Raw genomic sequence first — 17,433 nt, 5'->3', positions numbered from 1 at the left:
ATTAAATATTACTTTAGAAATTTCGGGATGTTACAGATTACCCGCTAGGCCTGGATATATATTCTTTTTTTAAATTATATGTATTTTGATGAAAAATTATATCTATACTTAATGTTTTAACACAATTATAAAAACAACTAACTTGATCTAGTGGGAAGGGGTATGACTCCCAACTAAAAGGTGGTGGGTTATAGCATAATTGGAAACATGTTTTAGCCTATATTTATACAAAAGTTTTTTAAACAACCCAAATAATAACCAAGGATGCTAATTTAACAATTAAATTGATTAAACCCAACAAAATACTCTTATTTACTTTAGGCCTAAAATATTTTTCGCCTTCGGCCCCAATTTTTTTTTCAATTCTCAAAGCCGGTCCTGTGGTAGCTAATGTGGAATTTTAGGTGTTCATAAAAAAGTTGTTATATAAAAGAAACTATCTAGTATGATCTATGATCATGGTACTTTGGTGGTCGCTTTTCAAAGATGATGATATCAAAAACGTTCTAAGACGAGTAATATGCAATCCGATATTTATCATTTAACTGGATTCATGAATCACTTGGGCTAGCTCAAGTGGCCAGCCAAATGATGGGTAAGAGTTTGATGCCGGTTGGCCTCTCAAGTTCGAATCTTGATGGCGACACGAGTTTTCTATTAGAGTGTCTCTTCCCAGAGAGCTTGTTCTTGTGGGCGGACAACTCCTGTCAAGTGGCAGGGGCCTTGAAATTTTCTCGTGGAACGCCTAGCCAAACTCGGATGCCAAGCGTGGGCTCGGTTAAGACAACATAGTCTTGGCCCGAGTGGGGCGGTTGGGGCTCTCTCCGAGAGCTGTGGCTGAATATTCAACCACTATGAAAGTCCACGTTCGAAAAAAAAAACTGGATTCATGACAAGTCGACAGATGTTCCAATGGGACCGGTTCAACATTGTTGTGTTGTGATTTGTGATGTTTGAAATTTGTTTGTGTTACGTGTGTGGTTTCTACTAGATCAATGTTGTTCTGTCCTTGTTATGGTTGGCTCTATACTGGTGAGTATTTTGTTTCATAGTGGGAGTGTTGGTCTTCTTGTTGGTTGGATGGTTTTAATTTTGCAATTTTATTCACTTTTAAATATTTTATATTGTTTGGTATTTTAAATACTTTAGTCCAAATCTACACATTTTTTTTACAACTACCAGACTTTAACCCTTATCTTGGGATGAGATCGATACCTTGTACTGATAAGAATTTATGCAAAAGTAGATACTGAATACCGTACCAATCTATCGGCATCGGTACTCATTACTAAATGTTCATCTCAATATGGTATTGGTAGTACCGAAGTTACCGATATCGAATTTATGGAAAAGTACCTAACACTTTTTTCATGTCAAGTATATGCATATTTGCACTAATTATTTTAAGAAAAAGTATTTTTCTAAATTACATCAACATACATGTTTAATGTTGAATCAATTTTAAGTGAAGAACAAGGAGAACTGTATAAACAATGACGCCTATGAAGTGAACTATAACCACTTATCTCGCAAATAAAGTCAACATTCTCTAATTGAAACTGTTTCTATATTAAATGACCTTACTTAACCAAATAAATTGGCAATGCCTTACGAAGTTAAGTAGGGTCGTTTAATACATCAAAACCGAAGCAATTAAGTAAGGTTTTGTTTCAATTTAATTATCCCTTTAACATTAAGATTAGTAACCATTTAACAATTTCTCTAACCCCAAATCATTCACTCTAGTATACTTCAACTTCTGTTACATTTCATTTTTACTAAAATACAATAACTGAAAAATAAGAATGAAACATAATCAACTACTATGATTATGCTCTTTCATGTTGGTTAGAGTTTTAACCATTCCTTTGGCAATCTTCCAAAACCAAAACAAGTTCATCAAAGCCAGCGCGGACGGTATCATTACCGTGCTGTAAAATCCCATCGGATAAATATGCTTAATCTGAAACAACACACATAAATTGTTGTCAGGGGCGGTGATGATGGAAGCAGTGATGGCGAGCCGTGGCTGCATCCCTATAATAATCAATGTGGGATTGAACAATCTACCTGATACATATGTGCATACATGTGGGAGAAAAAGAAAATAAACAAGAGGACCCTTGCAACCTGCAGGAACAACTAACAATCATATTACAATAATGATAATGATACAAGAAAGAAATTAAAAAAAAAAATTAATTATACAGTTGGTCCCGCAGTTTACCCTATTTAGGATTTGATACATTGTTTTTGAAATTACACGTGTAGTGTTCCGATTTTTGCTTATGTTAAGTGTGTGTAAAATGACCAAGTTACCCTTATGTTAAACAAACTATATTTGTTGGTCCCGCCTTATCTTAAAAAAATAATAATACTTAACCAAATCATTTAGTGGCCTATATCGGTGAGGGGGGGGGGGTGAGGTTTAGGTTTTCTAATGGGGCTACTAGACGATTTGGTTATGTATTAGTTTTATAATAATAAGTAGGTGGGGCCAGTTAAATATAGTTTTATTTGTTTATTTTATAACAGAAGAATATTTTGGTCATTTCACATACGCCTAACAGAAAAAGATAACCTACTTAAAGCAACGGACCGACCAATTTGACTTTGAGGAATTGACAAATTAATGATTTTAGACTTTTTGTAAATCAAAGCAACTATAACAATATTTAAGATTCGACAGACGTTACCAACCACCCGACAAACAATGCAACGCCATTTAACATATAAAGTGTCGAGTTCTTCTTCCCGGCAACATCAAGATACCTGCATATTCATATTTAGTTATTGACTCTTCCGGTTGACCGTGAAAAAATCAAGTTGTTGGATTGATATACCATCTTAAGTTCACCAAGGGTGTTGTGATCTCTGTGAAAAGTACAAAGAGGATGTAAAACTGAACAAGGCCACTTAAAAGGGATTGACCAATGGCTAACAAAGAGAGTCCATGGTGCAAAAACTGTCAAGGCAAAAGAGATCAAAATCAATAAACTTAGGCTATGTGTAGTGGAGGGGCTACAAAATGGGGCGTTTTGTGCCATGTGACGCCCAGTCAGCAAAGTATGGTTTTTATTTTAGGAGTGTAGTGGTGTTGTAACCCAATATACATATACATATATCACACACACACACAACAATAAAATAATACTCCCTCCGTCCCGTTATAAGTATCCATATTTCCTTTTTTATTGGTCTCATTACAAGTGTCCACTTCCAAAATTTATTAGCCAATTTCCAAATTTACCCTTAAACACACACAACTAACATTAATAAACAATATTGATTGACCCACTTTTTAAGGGCATTAATATTATTTGGTAAGAAAAAAAAATAATCATTTAGTCCACCTTAAACTTTGTGTTTTTCAAATATGGACACTTATAATGGGACAGAGAGAGTAATACTTTACAAACCCTCGCATGCGACAAATAACACTCCCCCCCCAAACCAATCGCCGGGGGGGGGGGGGGTGTTCCTCTCCAAAATCGCCCCTGTCGCCCCTTTTAATCGCCCCACTACGGATAGCCTTAGAGAAAATGTTTGGTCAAATTGTCAAAATGTAAAACAGGGTCCGGCCAACCAACACATCTTTGTCCATATTTTGAATTTTGTAAATTGTTTTTATATAATTAAAAAAAATATATTATTGGAGTAGCAGTCGAGTTTTTTTTAAAATAAAATGATTTAGGACGTCCTAAGCATTTGAATAAACATTTGGCGGCATCTGACCCGTTTAAACCCGTTTTGGTCATTTCACATACACCCAACAGAAGAGTATTTTAGTCATTTCACATAAACCTTAAACCCTTAAAAGAAACCCATAGGAAAGCGGGCAGCCCGAGGACTAAGAATACTTACATACTCGGAACCACCTAAAGTTGGATAGGTCCAAATAATCATCACCAAGTCTGTCAAGAAATAACCAACTGATATCTGCAACAATCCAAAACAAATACATACATATTAGCATATACCACTTTCACCATTCTTTATTGGCAAAAAGTCAAAAAAAAAAAAGTTTGGTTGATTGATAACAATATGATTATAAATTATTTACACATGTTTGCCACATTAACATTAAAATAAGCCCACAAGAACTTGTTTTCGCTTAAAGTTACATTGTGAAAAAAATAGTCATACCCCAAGTATAGCATCCGACAATGCAGATGTTCGGTTAATGATCCACTCTTCCCGTACATGTTCATCAAAAAGATCCGAAATCACTAAAAGATATGCAGCACCAATGGCTACAAAAATAGCATGGATTGTTGAAAAGCCCCTGCATTAGTTTATAAATACTACCTTAGCTATGATAATGAAATGATAAAATGTAAATTAATATTAAGAAGTTAGCTGATTGATAACCGGTTTTTCCATTCAAGTTTCTTCGCATTCTCGAGTTTTATAAAACCTTGGAAGATCAAAGGGCTACTTATTCCTGTCAATTCATAAACCTTCAAAAACAAAACATAACCATTGGAAGGAAAATTCAGATTACGGTCAAGTCTCGGATCGATAATCAAACACGATGTAAACAAATAACTCTTGTTTATTAATCAGAAAATATAACTCTAAAAACTGATTATAACTCTGTCAAACCCTAACTCGGTTTGACTCTTGATGAACCCTAACTCGGTTACATCTCGTGTGTGCCTCTTAGATGAACCCTAACTCGGTTGCATCTCACACCACCACCTATAATTTCTAACCATTACTTGGTTTATATAGATTAACCATAACTTGCTAGCCAAGACATTACCAAATATAATAAAACCTAGTTACAACCCCATAAACCCATTACATAATAATGAATCCCACGGGCCCAATAGGTCCAACTCGGTCACCTACACGTGACGGGGCTATTAAGTTGGAAATTACTTCCAACATACGGGCCTGGTAATGTAACTGTAAACCTTAAACTAAAAATAATATTGGCTCATAAGTCAATCAGAAACGAAAATATTCAGGTTATGGGTTAGCCGTTAGCGTGTCTAATTTCGTTAATAAGCAGGTCGTGTTTGGGTTGACATGTATAACAAATTTAGTTAAACCGTTTAAAACTAGAATAACTGATGAAAAATATATCTTTTATAAGGTACATTATTTTAATTTTATTCAGGTTATGATTCGTATTTGGCACAAATAAATATACGTGTCATGTTCCGGTTCATTCGTTAGGCACATTGGATATTATAACATGACTAGAATTCCACAGTTAAGCGCACTGATAGACAGAACAATCCCATAACTAGTAACCTTCTAAACGTCTCACCCGAGCCAAAAAAATAATTCATCATCTTCCTATGGATAAAACAGACAATATTACTTGTCACATGCCCATGTATTAAGAAGTAGCTAATTTCACCATATAATATAAGAACCATAGATAATAATATCATATTATCATATATGATACAAGAAGAGGAGTCAAAACTTACAATTTTACACATGAAAATGCCCCCAAATACTGAATACAACCACAAGCTTGGGTTGCTTGAACTTGCATGAGCAGCAATGGTGCTATATCCAGATGGAGCCATGAGTTTATTATTATTATTATTATTATTATTATTATTATTATTATTATTATTATTATTATTATTATTCAAACTGCAGCAAAAACTTAGCATAAATTATATTTAAAAAAAACAATTGTATAACTTACAACTTATTAACTTACTGGGTTTTATGAAATGTTATGGATAGATAGTTGGCTTATGTGTAGTTGGGGAATTGATTGCATTTGGAGATAACAATATTGTTTTTTTTGTGAGACAAATCCAGCCTGGTGACTATATATAGTGAAGAAGAGTACACAAGACTTTGTAATATTAAAAACTCCAACTAAAGTAGTTGTGTTTAATATTTATAAAAATCATGAGGTTAGATGACTGGTTTAAACAAATAATTAATTTTAATTGTGACAATAGTATAAAGATACATATGTTTACTATTTATATGGTGATACATAGAACCGGTATTGGAGGCGGAGTGGACCCGTGAAGAAGCCGAGGAAATGGTGAGAAAAACGGAGCCAGCCGGGAATACCATTCTCCCAGTTTGTCTTGGCTTTTCTTTCCACGGAAATCGTGGATTACTTCACGGTTTACCCGGATTCTATTTTTTAGGGATTTGGGGAAGAAATGAGAAAATGTGGGATGACATGTGATTTTTGGGAAAAAAATTAAAAGAAACCGGAAAACATGGAAAAAGTTGATGTAGCATGCGGGATAATATAGGAAAAATAGAATGAATGTGAGAGGACTCCTTTTGCATACCCATCTACTCATAATAACACAAGTAATATATCACATGCCAGAATTTGAACCATAGTCTTCTTCACAATAGACAAACCCAAGCTGAAATGACATGTACACGTATGTAAACGGTTATTTAGTTAACACTAGGATACCCATAGAGTATATTGTTTTCCATTAAGCATAGTATACATTATTTTACCTGTCACAGTCTCACTTAAATATGTACTTGTATTATATCCTATTAAATCATAAAAATAACTAGAAATACTTTATTATTAATTTCAGAATTTAATCGAAATAGTTGCAAAAACAAATTAACCGCACACATTTTTAACCGAGTGACCATAATCTACATGTATCTTATAAAATAATCTAAAATGTCGTAAGAGTCCATAATTCAGCTGTAAAGTTAATAAATAAAATCTCTTATTTACGTGTAAAAAAGGTAAAAGCCCGTAAGGCTACTTGTTGTGGTGGGACTTTAAAGTTTAAACATCAAATTAAAGCACCGCATCACTGTCATCAAATTAAAGTCTCGTTACCACGTTAAAATCCCACCATTTTCTTGTTAAAACATTTGAGCCTACATTTTTTCTCCATTGTCTCCTTTGTTGCCCCGTAATGTGCTAAAGCCCCACCCTTTGCCGCCCGGGCCTTAACACCCCAGCACGGTGTTTGCAGCGTTAAGGTCGGGCCACATCAACTTCTGGCGCCCCCTTAAAGCCCCGCAACTACTGGACTTAAGACAAATGGTTTTGAAGTTTGTTATACTTTGTGAAGTTTTATAAACTTTATAAAATCTAGTGATGATGCTTTCAAATAAACTTGTTTCTCAAAAAGAGAAAGTAGCACACATACGTTTACTTTCTTTTTTTTTTTATAAATAGTATAGGGTATTAAAAGAGATCGGAACGTTTGAAGACCTTGGTAGGGGACTCTAGTTTAAATATTGCACCTCTCACATCTAAATAAAAGAGTTTTTTTACTTTTTACTTGCCTTTTAGTCCATTAGCATGAGAATAATGATTAAAGTTTGAGTCTTAAGGTTTTAGGTTTAAAACCTGATTTAACGGGGCTTTCTCATAGTGATGGTGTTTCCCCTTGATGGTGCTCATAGGTGAGTCGGGTCTAGAACGTCAAAATCAATATTGACGATTGACATCATGTCTCAGGAAAACTCACTCATGTAATTGGGGTAGTTCCAGACGTGGTTAAAAAAACATTAGTTTTTTTAAGGGTTGTGGCTAAGGGTGAGAGGTTAGATGAGTCCCAATGGTCTAGGTTTGAGTTTGATTAGGCTATGTGTGGCCAATTCATGTTTTTTTCGGATGTTGATGTGTTGTTTTGTTATGGCTTCTTGTTAGTTCGGGTTTTTATTGAAATGTCGTCTGTCAACAAAAAAACAAAAGTTTTTTTATAGAAAAAACTAGAAGTTAAGTCTAAATAGTTATGTGGTCCATTTATGTATTTTCTGGATGTTGTGTTATAATAAAATGATATTTTCAATCAAAGGTTGTTTGTTCACATTGATATTACAAACAATATATACACATTTAGAATCCTATATTACGGAATGAGATTACAACAAAATAGGAATGATATCACAAAATGATTTTATCTATAAATAACAAACTCTAATATAAACTGAAGATATTATTCCTTTGGAGGGAAATCTCTAACATGGCCCCGCAAGATGGACGATCGAGAGAGTAGTCCAATGTTGGATAATAGACTGTGAAAACGTGGCTTTAGCAGCGGTTTAGTGAGAGCGTCAACGAGTTGATCATCACCGGAAATATGAGCTACATGTATCGTTCCTTGTTGGACCTTCTCTCGAACAAAATGGAAATCTAGAGCAAGATGCTTCATGCGTGAATGAAAAATCGGATTGGCTGAATAGTGTGTAGCACTTAAATTGTCACAATAAATAGCGGGTATATTAGTAGATCTATGTCCAGGTTCGGACAACAACGATATTATCCATTGAACTTCAGTGGTAGTGGATGCAATAGCTCGAAATTCTGCCTCAGTGGAAGACCTTGCTAAGGTTGGTTGTCGTTTGGAACTCCAAGCTACCGGGTTTGATCCGAGATAAACAATATAACCAGTGGTACTTCTATATGTTGACTTATCACTAGCCCAATCCGCATCAGTAAAGGCATGAAGATGAAGTGGAGAATTGTGTTTGAAAAGTAACCCGTGATGCAATGTGCCATGGAGGTAACGTAACAATCTTTTGAGAGCAGCCCAATGTAAGTTGGTTGGAGAATGCATGAACTGTGAGAGTTTGTTTACCGCAAAAGCAACATCGGGTCTCGTAAGAGAAAGGTATTGCAACGCCCCAACAAAGGCATGGTATTGAGTTGGGGATGAAAGAGGTGTGCCTTCTGTAACGGTAAGACGGTCTGAAAAAGACATGGGAGTGGACGCCGGCTTGCAATCACTCATGTGTGCTCTAGTTAGCAAATCAAGTATGTATTTGGATTGAGATAAAAAGAGACCATCGGTGTGAGGGATAACTTCAACACCTAAAAAGTAGGATAAAGAACCGAGATCTTTTAAGGAGAACCGAGAGGCAAAAGATGAGATGAAGTCGTTTACCAGTAAAGAGTCGGGACCGGTAAGAATAATGTCGTCTACATAGACGAGGAGATACATGGGGGATTTAGTGAGGTGATTTACAAAGAGAGAAGGATCAGAAATAGTCGGTTTGAAGCCAACCGAAATGAGGTATGATTTAAGTTCATCATACCATGCACGGGATGCTTGACGAAGGCCGTATATGGCCTTGTTTAATTTGCAAACATGATTTGGAAAGGATGGATCGACGAAACCGGGTGGTTGAGTCATGAAGACATCCTCGGCTAAAGTGCCTTGAAGAAAGGCATTATTGATGTCGAGTTGACAAAGACACCAATTTTGAGAGGTCGAAAGAGAAAGGATGAGGCATAGGGTGGCGGGTTTTATAACTGGGCTAAAAGTTTCAACATAGTCGAGGCCCGGACGTTGGTGGAAACCTTTAGCGACTAATCGAGCCTTGAGTCGATCGACTGTTCCATCTGGTTTAAATTTGGTTCGGAAAACCCACTTGCAACCAATAAGATTGGGTGCGGATTCCGGTGGAACAAGAGACCAAGTTGAGTTACGGTGTAGGGCGTCAAACTCATCTTGCATTGATTTGCGCCAAAGGGGACTTTTTAGAGCTTGAGTGATTGTCAAGGGTTCTTTTGGGTGAGTAGAAGTAACATTATAAAGGACGAAATTGTCATTGTGATATTTGGGATTTGGTTTACGATTGGTACGAGTATGAGGCGGAGAAATGGGAGGATTGTCAAGATGTTGAGCTGGGCTTTGGTGAAAATTATTTTGATTATTAACTGGAGCGGTGGATGATTGGGTGGAGTTTGAATCTGGGCTAGGGGTTGTGCTGTGTGGGCTGGAATTTGGATCGATATTAGGTGTAGTTTGGGCTTGAATATCAGAATTGTTGATTGGGCCGATTGGAATAAAGGATGAGGAAGTGTGCTGGTCGTATATGTTTTGAGTATTAGATGAGGTGGTCTGATTGTTTGTTGTTGTAACAGGTGGGATATTAGAAGTGTACTTAGGATGAAATTGGATGCTAAAGGGGATCCAATCATCGGGGTTGGGTGGAGGGGGGGTTGACCGATTGATTAAGGTCTCATAGGGAAATTGATTTTCAACGAAATTTACATGACGAGAAGTGTAGACTTTTTCTGTTATGGGATCTAGAAGGTAGTATGCACTTTGAGTGGAAGAGTAACCCACAAAAATACATGGTTTAGATTTAGGGAGAAGCTTGTGGGTAGAATAAGGGCGCAACCAAGGGTATGAAAGGCAACCAAAACGACGCAGTTTGTCATAGTTTGGTAATTTTTGAAATAATCGAAGGAGCGGGGAGTCATTGTTTAGAGTGGAAGTGGGTAGTCGGTTGATTAAGTATGTTGCGGTGACAAAAGCAAAGGGGCCAAAATTTGAGTGGCATTTTGGCATGGAATAGGAGGCTAAGACCGGTTTCAACTATGTGTCGATGTCGACGTTCGGCATAGCCATTGTGCTCTGGTGTATGTGGTGGAGAGGTTAGATGAGAAATACCACATGAGGCAAGATGTGATGCAAGATTAATATATTCTCCACCGTTATCGGAGAATAATTGTTTAATTTTGCATTGAAAATAATTTTCAACTAGCCGTTGGAAGCTAATGAAAATATTTAAAGAGTCGGATTTCTTTTTGAGCGGGTATATCCAAGTATACTTAGTATAGTGATCAACAAAAATTATATAATATTTGTAGCCATCATAAGATATAATAGGGGAGGACCAAACATCAGAAAATAAGAGTTGTAAGGGTGCATTTGAAGTAATAGAAGAGACATGAAATGGAAGCTTGTGGCTTTTATTAACGCAACAAGAATTACAAGATTCATTAAAATGAGAAACAGACGAAATAATTGAAGATAGATGTTTCAACACTTGTGAATGTGGGTGTCCGAGACGGTGATGCCACAAGGTTGATTTATTCTGAACATGAAAAGCAGAAGGTGGTGATTTAGGTCGGAGTTCATAGATTCCATGTTTAGCTTGTCCCCGAAGAAGTGGGAGGTGGGAGTGGCAATCCTTGATAACAAAATGAAGAGAAAAAAATTTGATTAGTATATTGTTATCTAGGCATAAGCGTGAGATTGATATGATATTACGAGAGATAGATGGAACACATAAAACGTTATGCAAAACAAATGAAGTAGAGCCAAAATGAAGAGTTAATGAGCCGACATGAGTGATATTAAGAGATGAACCATCACCGATGACAAGTTCTTCAGTGCTGTCATATGGAGCATGAAGTGATAGGGCATTGAGGTCATTAGTGATGTGGTGGGAAGCACCACTGTCAAATAACCAAGGGCGATTTCCAACCGTGGTAGCATCCGTAGCGGTAATCATGTGTGCCTGTGGTGGATTGTTTCGGTTGCTTTTCGGTAAGGGTGGTAAACCTATTTGGGGGTACATCCTTTTAAAGGCAAGGCACGAAGTAAGAGAGTGACCTTTGTAAAACAAAACTGACATTTACCCAAAAATTGGCGGCCTGTGGCGTTTGGGTTGGTGGTGGCTGGAGGTGTTTGGGGAGTAGGTAAGAGTCCACTGGTTTGTGAAGTATGCTTGTTATGCCAAGTTTTGTGTGTTGGGCGAGTGTGAGCAGCAAAAACAATGGTGGGATTATGCAAGTTGGAAGCAGGGGATGGTTTTTGAGCCAATGTCAACTCTTGGTTAATAAGTTTCTCATGGAGCTCATGAAATGATATAGGAGTGTCCCTTGCATGAACCCCTTCTATGATATTTTTGTATGAGGACTGATCTAAACCATTCAAGATGACATCAGTGAAATCTTCCGGATCTGGGGTTTTGCCGAGAATTGAGAGTTCATCGGCGATGGTTTTAACCGATTGCATATACTCGGTAATAGTTTGGTTCTGGCTTTTAGAAGATTGTTTAAGTCGATGTTGGAGTTGTTTTATATGCCCACGAGAGGTTGAGGCGTAGGTATCGGAAAGAATTTTCCACGCCTCAAAAGAGGATTTGGCATTAGTGATTAACGAAACGAGGGGAGGGGAAAGGCTACCAACAAGTGCTCCGAACAATAAATGATCTTGACGGTACCAAGCGGTATATTCGGGGTTAGGGGTAGATTTACCGTTGGTATCGATGGCGGGTGTAGGTGCAGGTAGAGTACCGTCAATATACTTGAAAAGATCGAGGCCATATAATAAGGCTTCGATTTGTGTCTTCCAGCTTAGATAGTTCGTGGCAGTGAGTTTGAGGGATGGTGGGAAGGAGACGAGGGTGAGAGATGAAGGAGTTTGAAGGGGTATTGTGCCGATGGTGGAAGAAGTGGGAGAGCTGGTTGTGGACATGGTGGCCGGAAAAATATTAGCGATTGATTGAAATGTGGTTACTGGCTTGATACCATATAATAAAATGATATTTTCAATCAAAGGTTGTTTGTTCACATTGATATTACAAACAATATATACACATTTAGAATCCTATATTACGGAATGAGATTACAACAAAATAGGAATGATATAACAAAATGATTTTATCTATAAATAACAAACTCTAATATAAACTGAAGATATTATTCCTTTGGAGGAAAATCTCTAACAGTTTTGTTCTAGCTTCTTGTAAGTTTGGGTTTTTTAATGAAATACTGTCTGTCAATAAAAAAAACATAAGTCTTTTATAGAAAAAATTAGAAGTGAAGTCTAAAAAGCTCTTTTATAGCGCAACTAAATTTACCGTTCAGTTAACATATCTATAAAAAGTTAAAAACACGAAATCTAGATCTTGAAGACTACGAGTTAAATTTAGAAGCATAATATTTTTATAAAAATAATGTTGAACTTCTACATATTAAATAATTATTTTTGGGTGACATACAAACTTTATACATATAAAAGCCTTTCAACTACCCATTTGTTTGTATTTAGTGTAACCTAAGTTTGAATTGCAATAATTGTACCGGACTCTATAATGAATGTAAGGCAATAAATGTGTACCACTTTAAACAGTTTCTACTATTTTTTTAGCAGAAAATCAAAGAAAACATGTTTTGGTGACTAGAGACCTAGAGTAATGATATGGAAAAAGAGAACGTTATTAAAATATAAATATTTCAACTTTAAACATGTATCATTCAAGTCTTAGGGATGAGACGCCAGGCAAGGACCTATGAAACTCGTGGCTAGCCCGCTCCCATGGACTACGCAACAGTTTCCCAAAGGAGGAGTTTAGCGGTATAACAAAATCATAATTTTTGGTATTACTTTACAACAGTAAAAGAAATTACAACATCTAGCTACATTGACACGAAATACCAGAATTTTAACATCTAAATAACACTTTATCGAAATTTAAATTACTCTAATGTGGTAACGTCAAGGAATGTAACTATGCTCTATTTTTCACCCTAAGGAAACCGATTAACTTAATCTTTTCAGTTATCCGAGGAACCGATATGGCTCTGTTGGACCCGATATTGTCATTCCTGATTTTCCAAAGCACCCAACACGATGTTAAAACGATTGAATCACCAAAATTACTTATGTAACGCTAGATTATTGTTGTAACATAACATGTAGTAATAATATATGTAATACAACCATCCAACCTGCTTAGTTTGACACCTATTCAGTAGCTCACATAAGCAATAAATTAGAACACGATTCGGTTATTATTAATGATAGATGGTAAGATTGGCCCGACGTGTTATGTGCAAAAAAATAAACACAACCATGAACCATCAATGGTTAGCTTGAATCAAAAACCGAACCAAACTAATATGTTTTTACACTTATGATCATAACAAATTCTTCCAAAACGATACCAATATTCAGTTATTCACAATCTTAGTCTAACAAGATAAAACAAAACATTAAACTTGGCCATCAACCAATCTGCTTCCAGAAACTCAAACCGTCGTCTCGGGCATATTGCTTACGCTTCTGCAATCATAAACCGAATTAACAAATTTCATAAATTTTTTTCAATGAAAGTAAACATGACAAGAAAATTAAAGTAGCTTACAAAGAGTTCATAACTTACTCATTTACAAGTGTATCAATGTTCTTTATCATTTGGTAAGTAAGATTAGTCAGTCCATGCCCCTGCAACACAAAAAAAATTCAACCATAGCATAGATGGCCAAACGGGCGGGTTAGAAATTTATCACAAAAATTATATTTTTTTATAACATATGTAGTTTTATTTACCGTAAAAGTAGTAATATTTGCATCAAAATGATTCATGGCCTGATTAATTTGCTCGAGAAGATGCACCGCAGTACCACCAATAGCTGCAGCAATCACATATCTTGTTTCTTGCAACTTGTATTACCAAAAAAGTTAAAAACTAATAAACGGATTACACACAAACCTTTGTAAGATTCATCATCATCAGTATCGTCATCATTGTCTATCGAGCTTGATAACGGGGCATGATCAAGACCATTGGAATGATTTGAAGCATCAGAAGATGGCTTCACTTGTTGACACACAGCTTTTCCCTAAATCAAATGTAACACAGAAAAAAATCGAAACATGAGGATAATTCTTGCATTCACTTGTTTTTAAAATAATAATAATAATAATAATAATATTAATAAATAAAAAAATCTTGCATTCGCGTAAAACAAAAAAGATATTATGTCTTCTGAAACATGATGTGATTATTGCAGTTTAAGGAACTCATAATGTAGAAAGCGTATCTTGATGCATATAAATACGCTTTCAACTCGTAATATAAAGGTTGAAAGTCAATATGATTTAGGAAGTTATATGCATCAAAATACGCTTTCGACTTTCAAACTGCTGGCCCGTTTTCTGTTAAGATAACTCTTTATATTACGAGTTGGACCCAACCGATATAAGCATCGAACTAGCAAAGAAAAACTTAATAAATGTAGTTTTATTTATTTATTTACCTTTAAAGCAGAACCATTTGCAGAAACTTTATTCTTGACCTGATCATTCTGCTCAACAATAGCTGCTGCAGCAACCATATTTTTTTTTAAATATAAAAAAGGCCATTTAACAGATATATAATGAAAAGGGTCATTATACACCAACCTTTGTAACATATTTCTTTTTCACTGGTTGATAACTGACCATTTGAATGATTTTTAGCATCAGAAGATGGCTTCACTTGGTGACTTGCAGCTTTTTCCTGAATAATTATTAATGGCTAAATGAGCAGGTCATTCGAGTCGGGTCAACCCGCAAATAATTAATGTTTAAAATAAAAATCAGAAAAGGGATATTGACCAAAATATCCATTTGACTAATCAACATCAAAAGAACGTCCATTTGACCAGCATTGTCCCAAAATGTCAATGCTAAAACCCGCTCACTTATTAACTCAACAGAATTTTTAGCCAACCACATTCCGCCACTTGTACAAAATAATCTCGTCGGAAGTCAAAATAGCTTCAGGAGCCAAAATAATCTCGTCTAAAGCCAAAATATAATATTGTCGGATGCCAAACGAATCTCGTCAAACCGACCGTTTTAGAACAAGTGGCTGAATCTTGTTGCCTAATATCCCGTCAACGATTAAAAGTCAGCAGGTCGATATGATTTAACATAGACATTTTAGATAGAGGTTAGTCAAATGAAGATTCTTTTGATGTTGACTAGTAAAATGGACATTGTCCATTTAAAAACATATCAACATAATTATCTAAGTTTATATAAATAGTTTATGAATTTTAACACTTTATGCATAGTGAACAAAATATTAAGTTTAATTACCAACATGAATATGTTTGCATGTTTTGATCATATGTAACGTAATTATTAATAAGATAAAGATCATAAGCAATTCTTTCTTTGGTGTGACGGTAAGACGGTTAAGGTGTGAATTTGGTACAATATATTTAGCTGTTAAAAAAAATAATAATAAAGATCATACGTTCATCCATCTAACACGTAATGCCACGTCATATATTGTTTTCTCCCCATGCAACTTCACCGCAATTTTGGCATACCGCTGGACCAAATTATACGAAGCATATCTGCATATAATAATAATAATAATAATAATAATAATAATAAACTATTATTAATTCAAGATTCAACGAATATTGAAGAAGTACCATACCTGGGTAGGAGTTTTTCTAACAGGGATTGTTCTTCAGGAGACCAATACACTGACCGACCAATGTATCGATTACGATCGGAAGTAGCCGCCGCCGTTGATTTCTCCGGCACGGCGGCGGCGGTGGTGGTGATGGTGGCTTCGCCATTACTTGTTGAGCTGGCGAATCCCACCATTGAACACGATGTTTGTTTGTTTGTTTAATTATGATTGGAATAAATATATATGTGGGTGTTATAAAAGGAAAAAGTAGGGTTAATAGGAATTATAATTATTTTTGTTGGATAATAATGAGTTGATTTTATTAAGTTTAGATCGTGTGTGGATTAATTAATTTTTAATTATCTTAAATAAGTCAAAGTCAACTTGTTATGGGTGTTTGGGATTGCTTATTTTTTTTCCAACTTATAACTTATAAACTTTTTAAAAAATAATAAAGTGTTTGGGATTGTTTATATTGTGAGATGAAAAGTTTCATAAATTACAATATTATAACTTATTAACTTAATAAAAAGTCATAAGAATGCAAATTAAGGAATCCCAACCACCCCTTAATCTAGGTCTTCTTAAATTTGTTGACGCATGACGGATTAAAGCAAATAGCCAAATAATAACTATTATAGGACATGTTAAATTATAACGGTCCAAATGAGGTAGCACTATCTATGACTATGGTACGTTTCTATCACCTACTTGGCTGACACCTCCATCATCAATAGTACCATTGTCACACGTTGTTGCATCGACAACCCATATCGTTACCTCCACCACCATCGCCACCTCCGTCTATGTCACCTCCACCTCTAACACCACCGCGTAGTCATCCATAATGTCATCGCCACCACTAGCAACCATAAGATAATATAACAGGTGATTTGGTACTATATGTGTAATATACATATTGATAATAGTGATTTTTCAGGGAAAAAAATACAATCTTGAAATAAAATGATCTGAAACTAGTGAGGTCACCCATCTGACAATCAGCCCAAAGACCACGAACATGTCTGACCCTCATGCTTGGGCCCAATCCAAGTTGCCACTTTATGCTTTAGTCTAGAAGCCAAAAAACCGTTAATGTTTTTGAAAAAGGGTAACAGGGGAAAACCTGAGCATTAATAAGACGCATCAGAGAAGACATCAATCCCATCGCAAAGAATTAACTCACAACGGGCGATGACATTAAATGCTAAGATCTATTTTGCCCATTCCCACGATCCTTAAACCAGATCTTTTAAGAAAAGTACTTTGAGAGCCTGACGATACAGTGAAAGCAATCATGTCCAAAGACAACACCTTTGAAGATGTCACATCAAAAAAAGGACACCGGAACCCTGTCACTTTTGATATACAATAGACAAAGGGAAAATAGAGGAAACACATTGAATACTTGAAGCATATACTCGCATACTCATACAAATAGTTACTCTCCAGTCATAACCCTTGATAACTTTATTCATAACACAAGAAGCTCACCTTCAAGAGCATGAAATCTGA

At 35.8% G+C, this 17,433-nt stretch overlaps 2 protein-coding genes across 2 annotated transcripts; both read right to left on the bottom strand.

The window, feature by feature from the left end:
• Nucleotides 1-1,736: 1,736 nt before the first annotated feature.
• Nucleotides 1,737-5,576, bottom strand: LOC143631794 (uncharacterized). The gene is made up of 8 exons (XM_077100433.1): nt 5,445-5,576; nt 4,372-4,460; nt 4,147-4,285; nt 3,865-3,939; nt 2,844-2,965; nt 2,697-2,772; nt 2,071-2,130; nt 1,737-1,963 (listed from the first exon to the last, which is right to left on the bottom strand). The coding sequence occupies exons 1-8, from the start codon at nt 5,544-5,546 to the stop codon at nt 1,817-1,819; spliced, it is 810 nt and encodes a 269-aa protein (XP_076956548.1). The 5' UTR covers nt 5,547-5,576; the 3' UTR covers nt 1,737-1,816.
• An 8,391-nt stretch (nt 5,577-13,967) lies between these two features.
• On the bottom strand, nt 13,968-16,112 carry LOC143631849 (uncharacterized). Its single transcript, XM_077100473.1, has 4 exons — nt 15,940-16,112; nt 15,751-15,853; nt 14,218-14,347; nt 13,968-14,137 (listed from the first exon to the last, which is right to left on the bottom strand). The coding sequence occupies exons 1-4, from the start codon at nt 16,110-16,112 to the stop codon at nt 13,968-13,970; spliced, it is 576 nt and encodes a 191-aa protein (XP_076956588.1).
• Between the last annotated feature and the right edge of the window lie 1,321 nt (nt 16,113-17,433).

This window comes from Bidens hawaiensis, unplaced genomic scaffold (assembly GCF_021521415.1).
Source record: "Bidens hawaiensis isolate Kalapana, Puna unplaced genomic scaffold, B.hawaiensis_p1.1 tig00006258_1, whole genome shotgun sequence".
NCBI classification, from domain to species: domain Eukaryota; kingdom Viridiplantae; phylum Streptophyta; class Magnoliopsida; order Asterales; family Asteraceae; genus Bidens; species Bidens hawaiensis.
This window is presented reverse-complemented; position numbering and strand designations above follow the sequence as displayed.

Excerpts from the sequence above, each read along its gene's own strand:
- LOC143631849 (XM_077100473.1), bottom strand. The coding sequence starts at position 16,112 with ATGGTGGGATTCGCCAGCTCAACAAGTAATGGCGAAGCCACCATCACC. Across the intron at positions 15,854-15,939 it reads TTAGAAAAACTCCTACCCAG|ATATGCTTCGTATAATTTGG; the intron begins GTATGGTACTTC and ends TATTATATGCAG. Across the intron at positions 14,348-15,750 it reads TACGTGTTAGATGGATGAAC|GGAAAAGCTGTGTGTCAACA; the intron begins GTATGATCTTTA and ends CATTTGATTTAG.
- LOC143631794 (XM_077100433.1), bottom strand. The coding sequence starts at position 5,546 with ATGGCTCCATCTGGATATAGCACCATTGCTGCTCATGCAAGTTCAAGC. Across the intron at positions 3,940-4,146 it reads TGTCGGATGCTATACTTGGG|ATATCAGTTGGTTATTTCTT; the intron begins GTATGACTATTT and ends GGATTGTTGCAG. Across the intron at positions 2,966-3,864 it reads CTTTAGGTGGTTCCGAGTAT|TTTTTGCACCATGGACTCTC; the intron begins GTAAGTATTCTT and ends TTGCCTTGACAG.